This window comes from Solea solea, chromosome 18 (assembly GCF_958295425.1).
Source record: "Solea solea chromosome 18, fSolSol10.1, whole genome shotgun sequence".
Taxonomy (NCBI): domain Eukaryota; kingdom Metazoa; phylum Chordata; class Actinopteri; order Pleuronectiformes; family Soleidae; genus Solea; species Solea solea.
Genome location: NC_081151.1, coordinates 10,817,270 through 10,826,405, shown reverse-complemented (window position 1 = coordinate 10,826,405; position 9,136 = coordinate 10,817,270). Strand labels below are relative to the sequence as shown.

The 9,136-nt window shown below is 40.3% G+C and overlaps 2 protein-coding genes across 2 annotated transcripts; one reads left to right on the top strand and one right to left on the bottom strand.

Annotated features, from left to right (window-relative positions):
• Positions 1-848: 848 nt before the first annotated feature.
• On the bottom strand, positions 849-4,131 carry gemin2 (gem (nuclear organelle) associated protein 2). The gene is made up of 10 exons (XM_058615079.1): positions 3,864-4,131; positions 3,541-3,622; positions 3,042-3,131; positions 2,769-2,828; positions 2,507-2,623; positions 2,360-2,404; positions 2,214-2,282; positions 1,905-2,015; positions 1,700-1,758; positions 849-1,372 (listed from the first exon to the last, which is right to left on the bottom strand). The coding sequence occupies exons 1-10, from the start codon at positions 3,983-3,985 to the stop codon at positions 1,333-1,335; spliced, it is 795 nt and encodes a 264-aa protein (XP_058471062.1). The 5' UTR covers positions 3,986-4,131; the 3' UTR covers positions 849-1,332.
• A 52-nt stretch (positions 4,132-4,183) lies between these two features.
• tedc1 (tubulin epsilon and delta complex 1) lies at positions 4,184-9,116 on the top strand. The gene is made up of 8 exons (XM_058615078.1): positions 4,184-4,468; positions 5,395-5,479; positions 6,403-6,623; positions 6,726-6,863; positions 6,944-7,012; positions 7,158-7,244; positions 7,390-7,521; positions 8,098-9,116. The coding sequence occupies exons 1-8, from the start codon at positions 4,325-4,327 to the stop codon at positions 8,332-8,334; spliced, it is 1,113 nt and encodes a 370-aa protein (XP_058471061.1). The 5' UTR covers positions 4,184-4,324; the 3' UTR covers positions 8,335-9,116.
• The last annotated feature ends 20 nt before the right edge of the window (positions 9,117-9,136 follow it).

Genomic DNA, 9,136 nt, shown 5'->3' with positions numbered 1-9,136 from the left:
TGGCCATTTCTAGTTGGGCTCCTGACTGAACAGGTCTGAGGTAGGAGAAGCATACTGTTCACTTTTTTTGTCATTTTAAAATCAAATGATCTGACATTTGGATTTTAAGGAGGTCTGTGGGACGAGACTATGAAAAGATAGTGTTGAATGTTTTGTTGTTTTTAATCCTTATCACAATGCTACTGTACTGGTAGATACATTGGCGGTTATGGTAGCAGTGAGCAGTAGTTGTTTTCAAATTGATGTGACAACACTGAAAATGAAAATGTTTGATGTCAAGGCCTTTCATCACATGTCTCTGTGATATGCTTAAATAGTTTTTTGAAACTTTCTCAGTTTTTTTTGTATTGACTGATCCACATTAAAATAAAGGTGAGGTATTGGTGGAAACCTGTGTGTCATTTTATCTGTTTGGTGTCGATCCTTCACGTGGGGGTCTGGAGCCAATCGTGGCTGACATGGGGACAAGTTACCAGGCTTTCACAGGGCAAACAAACATCCATTCTCTCACTCATACTTAGTCAATTTAGGGTATCCAATTAACCACTGCAGGTCTTTGGACTATGGGAGAAAACCAAAAAGGACACATGCCCACACTGTGAGAACATGCAAACACTCATGGGAAAGACCCTATTATTTTTGCTCGACCATGTGGATCCTCATTTGGTGTTGAAATGCTTTTTTACAATGAAATATAAATTAAGCTACAGGATTTGATTTTGACTGCAAGCATTGTTCTGCAGCTTCTCAATGACCAGTGGAGGCAGTCTGTCGGTACATTAGCTGCTGCTGTAGCACTGCATCGAATGATCAGATCTCACACTGAAATCAAAAGTTGGACTTCAAGGTCATTTTTTGCAGCTTTATTTGTGGGAGCTTTAAAACACTTTGACCAACATCAACAGCATATATACAAATCAGTTCATTAGACAAAACTTTTTCTTTACATTCAATTACCTTTTACCTTTTGTTTAGCTCAGGATCACCCAAGAAAAAGGTCTTTTGGTAGATGAAAATAGTGGTCCAGCATGTTCGGCTGCTTCAGTTGTGCCAGCAGAGGTAACCACATTGAATTAAAAAAAAAACAATAACTAAAATAAGATGTAATTTATGATCAAGGCACTCTGACTTCATTCTGTGCTTTCACCCCAACCTGTACAGGGCAGCCACAGTCAAATATGAAAGTCTTTGTTTACACTGAGTTCTTCTTGGATGATGTCACCTTTCTCTGTGTTGGATCTTGTATGTGACTGCTGAGTCTGCTTCCTTCATGCTGCATCAGTCAGAGCTTCCTGATTGTAACATCTGGTTCATCAGTTACAGTTAAAACATTCACTCGGGTTGATCTGCCAAATCATTCTGCTCAAAGTATCTGCAGATAAAAAGTAAAGAAGGAAATTAGGAACTGAGTTTTCAAGTCAGTTAGAAGAAGTAAAAAGATGTAAATTAGAAAACAAAACTAACTCCCTGTTACCCTGCTAAAACAACTTAAAGCACTTTGCAACATTTTGGCTTTTGATGGGCCACTTACCTGTAAGATGTAGAACTGTGCCTCTTTATTTTCTACTTCCACTCAAAAGGCTTTAGTTAAGACCAGTAAATTGAAGAAAATCCTGTCTTTATTCTGGATTTTTTTTGTATTACCAAGCATGCAAGTAACCTAGTGAAAGTGAACCTGTGTGGACTTGGTGGTAGATACCTGGCAACAAGACAGATGAGCAGGTTGAGGGCAGGCAGTTTCTCGTCCTCCTGACTCTCCTGTGGAATCATGGGAGCAGAAAATCACGTCATGAGTTTATGACCACCTGAGCCATCACTTCAGTCAGTTTTGTGCAAAAGAGATCCACAGAATCCCCCCCAAATAGCAACTTATATATTTATTTAAACATAAAACAGTGTCCTACCAACGTGCTGCGGAGCTGAGCACATCTCCTGGCCAGCTGTCTGATGCAGGAGTGGGCTTCAGGCAGTAGAGGCTTCTCCAGGCAGGCCAATAAAGCGTACAACCAGCAACCCTGCAGCAAACAAGTACTGTTGTCATGCTCTGTGTCCACAATCATGTGGAGTTCAGGTGTTTAGAAGTGTAGATGTAGGCGGAACGGAAACATAGGCTACATCCGTGCTTTACCACATGTAACCAGTGTCCACACTTGTATGGACTAAACCAAACAACCAACAAAAGAAGGTTTGACAACTTCATTGACCAAACTCACCAGCTGTGGAACAAATTCTCTCTCCTCAAACCAACCAATGAGGATTTCCAACACCATCAACACTGTAGTCTGAGAGGAGAGAAAACAAACGCATCAGACAATGTGTGACATGATGCACTAAAACTGAAACAGCGAGTCGATTTTACCTGGTTGAGTCTGCTGACGATGCTGAGGAAGGGAGGAAAGCCCACCTGAACAGACACATGCATCCATCAGTGTTCCAGTTCAGTCACATTCAAGGCTCTGTGGTTTTAAAAAAACAACTCGTACTTTCATACAACAAGCTATACAACCTTGCTATAGTCCAGTCCAGGCTCTGCTTCCACTTCTGTGTCACATGATGATGTGTCCATATAGACCTTCTCCCCTAAACAAAACCGCTTCCAGCCCACCTCATCTGTCAGCTTTGGCTGTGAAACACACACAAACAGGCCTATTATCTAATTTCTAATATCACTATGTAACTAAAAACAGATGCCTTTCATGTCAAAGTGTGATACTACTTATAATGAATATACACAGTTTTAACCACAGAATGAAATGTCATGTCCTTACCACTTGCACATTGTCATCCAGAGTCTGGCTACTCCAGTGAATTCTGTTCTTTGTGATTGTCTGAAATGAAAATGGGAGAGGATGTTGGTCTGCATTTACACAGCAGGTGTTGATGCCTGATTCCCACATGCTGCTTACATTGTCTTTTAAAAGTGACCCATGCAAACAATGCTTTGTTTCCAATTCTAACAATTCAAACAATTTCAGGTTGTGGACAGTTTTAACATGTGGTTTTTATTGACTTGAGTAAAAACAAACTAAACTTTCTTTTACCTGTCTGAGCTCTGAAAAGTTACCGACTTGTTGCTGCTGCCAACTCAGACTGGGGCAGAGACCTGTGGGAGCAGCACGGCAGCCTGGCACCTGAAACACAGAGAAGACACTTCTCAGACATGGGTCAGCAGTTCAATTCCTGCCTCCTTAACACCTCAAATTAGTCCTGGCAGCTGTGCCACATAATGCACAACTAAAAGTACTATAATTATAAATAATTTACCGTCTTCAACTCACCTCATCACAAATGCTTATTGAAAGTATGGAGGCAGACTTATAATAAGTGGTGATGGGATTTAATTTATACATTTACTAAATAAAACCACTTAATTCAGTCACTTAGTTTTTTTTTTAATTATCATTTTGACGTTTTTCACATTTATCATAATCTTTACATAGTCTTTTGAGCCATCAAGGGAGACACTGTCCTGTGTGATGATGCAGTGGTATATTTGTTTCTCCATTTTAAGACCGGACCTTAATATGTTTGTTTACTCACTGATACATTGACTGTTTGTTTCTTGAGTTTCTTGGGGTCGATCTGAGCAACTACCACCTCTGGACATAATGATGCTTCCAACCTGATGAAAAAGGACACCCATATTATTATTATTATTTAGCACAGAACTGCTGTTCCACATTCATCCCATTAACATCCTTCTATACAATAATTAAGCTATCCCCCCCCCCCCCCCCCCCCTTGTAAAACAAAAATACATGCAGGAATGCGTGACCAAGAAAACCTTTTCGCTGCAAAACACAACCATTCATTGTCCACCGTCCATACACAGACAAAGGGGAGTGTGACTGAGGTGAACTCACTGGACTTGTCGCAGATATTCCTGTGGGTTCCTCGGTGGTCCATTCAGGTCCAGCTTCACTGTGCTGGATTCAAACTCCACAGGCAGAAGCCTCGGCATTAAGTCCTCCACGTCCGAATTCATTGTGACACAGGTAAAAGCTTGGTGGACACAACAAAAACGTCAAATGAAAGTTTAATTTTAAAAACCCAATTCTCAGTTTAATTCTCAGAGTGGAGTTCTATCAAGAGTTCTATTCACAGGCATGGAAGCAAGGGAGAACGCGGAGTGATAACGTCATGCCTGTGACGTTATTATTATGCGCGACGGTGTACCCGGAAGTTGTCATCGGCGCGAAATACCAAAAAGTTTAAGCCAAAAGCCGAATAAAGGAGGTGGAATTTGAGTCACAATTTGAGTATTATACATATATGAGAACATGTATAATACTGTTTGTAGTGTGTGTAGTTTATCGTGGTTGTAATGCAGCGGAGAAAAGCGTCAGTGAATGTGGAAGTGAAGCAGGTGATTGGGGCTCTGTGCAGACTGTTAACGGCCACCGGCCTGGACGCTGTCCCCACTCCTGAGACCTTCAGACGGGCAAAATTCGGTGGTGGACTCGAGGTGGTACGTTTGTATCTGTTGTTGTCAATGTCATATGTGCACTAACTTGCTGTAGTTTGTAACATTTTAATATAAACAAATATTATATTACTATATTATTATGTCTTCAACTTTACTCAATCAGTGCTGATTAAGTCTGCAAGCGCCACATGAATCTCTCTGTTTAGCAGGTTTTTTGTGTGTCTGTGGGGACATTGTCGCTCTGTTCATGGAGTGATACATTTTACATCACGACTTTAAATTTAGTATAAAATAAAAACATTTAGTTAGGACATTTTGCTTGCCTAATCTTACATAACAATTTAAGTAAGATAAAAAATAGAGAGAAATGAGAAACAAATTTGTCACAATGGAAATTACATTTCACCTGTCATCCCAGAGGCTTCATCAGTTCTGGAACTAAAGAACTGAAGAAACCTCTTGGATGAGAGGTGAAATGTTTAGAGCTTTACTCAAGCAAGTCCAGTTCCCTATAGCTAACCCCTGAGGAGGACTATGACCTGGGTGACTGAAAATTTTCACAGACACAATAGAAGAGAGATACATTTGTGATGGATCTGCACCGATGACGTCGATTGCTGTGAGGGTTGAATTTGACCACACAGATCACATAAGGCAATGGGGGTGAGGCCAGTGTAGAAGATCTTCGGTCACCAAGGACATTGACCTTCTTAATGCCTTCAGTGGGAACTTGGGTCTGAAAGAGGGAACACGACACATAAGCAAGAATTAGGACAAAGCCAAAAACACAGTGAGGCAGAAGAAAATTGAGAGTGAGTTCTACTAAAAACAAACCTCGATATTCAGTAGGACCTCTGTCATATTTTGTTTTTATCATAATCACAATTATTGCTTGTGGTAAGTGTACTTGTGTGATATTGCAAATATGCTTGTATATTATAGGCTTTGTGGTTGCTGTTGTTTTCCAGGAAGGTCAGTTTTGGCAGCTCCTCACCAACATCCTTCAGAGAACTGGTGTTGTTTCCTTTGAAGCAGGTGGACAGCCAAGAGGAGGTGGGTAACATAATTATTTTGTAGATATGTGTGTTGTTGTTGATGCTTTTTGTCTTGGACTGTAGTGGTTTTTCATATCTTCTGGATTTGTTCAGTTTGAAAACAGCAGGTATTTGCATTGGCACAGCTCTATATGATTTCACAATCAGTTATATAACTAATCAAAATGTTTCCAATGTTAGTATAAGTGAAATGATACACATCATTTAGAATAGTGTAAATGTCAAACACATCACAGTGATCATAGTTCATATCTTCCTTGGCTTGGACACATTTTTAAAGTATCATGATATTTCGGCTCATCAATTCATAGTTGCTGTTGTTAGTTCACTATTCTGCTGGATACAGCCATGTCACTGGTACACATCCGAACACAAAAAATTATTGATTAAAAACTTGTATAAATTAAGAGATCTTATTCTTTCAGCTTCTCCCTTAAGGGGTCGCCACAGTGGATCATCTGCCTCCATCTTGTCCCCTTCTCTGTGGTCATCCTCTTTTCCTTCTGCCCAGCAGCTTCAGCTTCAACATCTCTTGTCCAATATAATCACTATCTCTCCTCCACACCGTGACCAAAGCATCTTAACCTTGAATCTCTTCCTTTATCTCTAAACTGTTTAACCCGAGCTGTCCCTCTAATATGCTCATTCCTGTTCATCACATCATCTTCAGCTCTGCCACCTCCAGCTCCACCTCCTGTCTTAGAGAGTGCCACTGCCTCCAAGCCATACATCATAGCAGGTCTCACTATACGTAAATAAATAAAGGAAAACAATTAAATCAAGTGAGAAATGAATGAAATACAGCAATAATAATTCTACATAATTAATAAAAAAATATTTTCTAACTGCATTAAGTAAAAGTAACTATCCAGTATACCACTTGCTCAATGACAGAGTATCGTTTTGCCTGTCTGCATGTAGACTCAGAGCACAGGAAGGCAGTGGCTGCCGGCCTCAGGCAGACTGGCTGCCATGCTGACTGGACATATGGAAGGCAGACAGGAGAAGAAGAGGAGGGAAAGAGTTTCTCCGGCAGAGATCTTCTCCTGGCACTAGGCTGGCTGCTCGCTACAGGGACACTAGAGACACTGCTGACACAGCGAGTACAGCAACTCGACAAAGTGCTACTCGCACCTTTACCTGTGAGTAACATTGGTATAACATTAACACCATCACAGTGCACTGGAAAGGTTAATTCTGTAAAACATATTTTTATACCTTTGTATCTCAAATCTCTGTATTAGGTGATTTCTCTGGTCTCTAGTGAGCTCCAGTTTGACTCTTCCTCGCTGCGGAGACTTCAGTGGCTCGTCGGCTGTCTGAGACACCAAAGGCGGATCCTGCTGTCCATGGTAGAGGAGCGGACTCGGAAACTTCACACTGTGAGAAAGTCTCCTCTTTTCCATGTCCACAAGCGGGTACTGTAGAACAACAGACTGACTGTCAAATTTTAACTTCTCAGATTTGTTCTGCCAGCCTCTTGCCCACTGTGTCTTCTTCCTCGAATCAAAGCTTGACAGCACTAAAAGAGGTAATTGTGTGTGTGTGTGTGTGTTGACATATAATTATTAACTATAATTTATAATGATTTATGGCTAGAATGAGTACATTTTAAAAGACTAGCTGTATGTTTATTTATATATATATTTTTAAATGTATTTGTGTATGTCCTGTAGGACTGTGGTCGTATACAGCAGCTCTGTGACCTTCTAGAGGCATATCTGAACTGGAAACAGGTGGAGAATGTCTTCTGGACCTGGATGGTGAGTTAGATAAAACACCACAGGAAAATTAGATCACAAATCAACACAGAAGTAGTTTCTCATTTAGCATCACCTCATTTGGTAGGAGCTTCTTTTTTTTTTGATGAAGTGTGTGTGTGTGTGTGTGTGTGTGTGTTATGTGCAGGACAGTGTGATGGACTGCCATCAGACACCTTCTTTTGCCAAGGAGTCTCTACACACACCCAGTGTGTGTCAGCACAACAGCCAGAGACTAGAGAAATGTGAAGACATGCTAATGAGACTACCCACGGCACAGGTGATTTACAGACACCCATCGGTTGTTAACTTCATTAATGTGCCAAAATGTTATGATTTACCATATACATCCGTTTGTCTGTCCATTTGTCTGTGGCATTTTTCAAAAAGCACAGAACAGATGTTGCCTATTTTTATTTTGTCAGACTTAAATGATCCATATGGGAAAATGCAGTTGATGAACATAAAAGCACAGCTCATCTGTGTATTAACAAAAGAGAAAGAAAGTTTCTCTTTATTTAAAATGTGTAGTATATGTTACTAATATCTTGTGGATGTGCTCACACGCCCTGTAGCTCACCTTATGGCAACTCGAAGGGCTTTAAAAGGTTTTCAAACATTCCTCACAGCCATCTGGCAAAAGGTGTCAGCTCTCTGCTTGATTCTTACATTACAAGATGACAGATGACCTTCAGACTATAGTGTTTCTCCATCTGTTCATCTTCGCTTAATTGACATGACTTAGACTTGAGATCTTTGCTCAGCTGACTTGCATGACCTCTTAAAGACTGGATTAGATGCCTTCTGCTTTATTCGTCCTCACTTTTCTCTCTCCTTCCTGCCTTCCCTTTCTCAGACCTGCAGAGTCAGGCTACAGGGTAAGGGTCCAGTCAGAGGCCACAGCTACACAGCAGAGAAGTCCCAAGACAGCGTTGAACCTTCAGACATACTGCCAGCATCTCAGGCTGCACAGCTGCTGCTTCAGACCGAGGCTCTACTGCTGGAGAAGAGGGACAGGCTGAGACTGGAAAACCGGCTCAAGCTGCAGGAAGTGATTGGTGAACTGGAGGGACTGGTGCTGATCCCACCATAGACTTTTACTTGAATGTATATGTTTTGTAATACTATTGTATGTTTCTTCTTTATATACAGTATGCCTTTATCAGCATGAATCACAGTTTTGTGCGTGGACATATTGTATAATGTATTTGGAGATATTTAAGAGATAGTTTAACACCATAGGAAATATCCCTGTGTGTTCGGTACAGAGCTGTGAGTTTACGTAAAGCTGATGAACGATGTATACAAAAATAACACCAAATATCCTGAATACAGATGCTGCCAAATGCCAAGTCATCTGTGAAAATTTTTTATTATAGCATGTACTTAGTTTATTAAATCCCACTCAATATGAAGGAGGCAGGGTTTGTAACCCACTGCAGCCAGTTATCAAAGGGGAATCAGGATGTTTTTGTTTATCTTTTGGCAGCTGTCATGTCAACAATATTTATATACAGGCATTAGGGGGAAATGGAATGATGGAAAGAAAATGTTTTTATATTTTATTTCCTCATTTGTTAAGTACACAAACAGGAATGTTGTACATACACAGAAAAAAAAAACACTTCAAATTTCGCACATCTGAAGGAAAATATTCACTGCAATTGTCTCAAAGTATGTTTGCACAGTGCGTAAATTATATGAATGTTTCACCCTTGCCATGTTGGCAATGATGAAAATATGTTGTGATACACAGTATATTGTTGAATTATTGCCCATCCCTAATTTCAGGACATCAGAATTGGTGACTGGACCCAAATACAAGTTACAGCCATTGAAAACATATGCATCTTTATTCATCCATTACATTGAAATGCAGTTATTTTCATATGTCT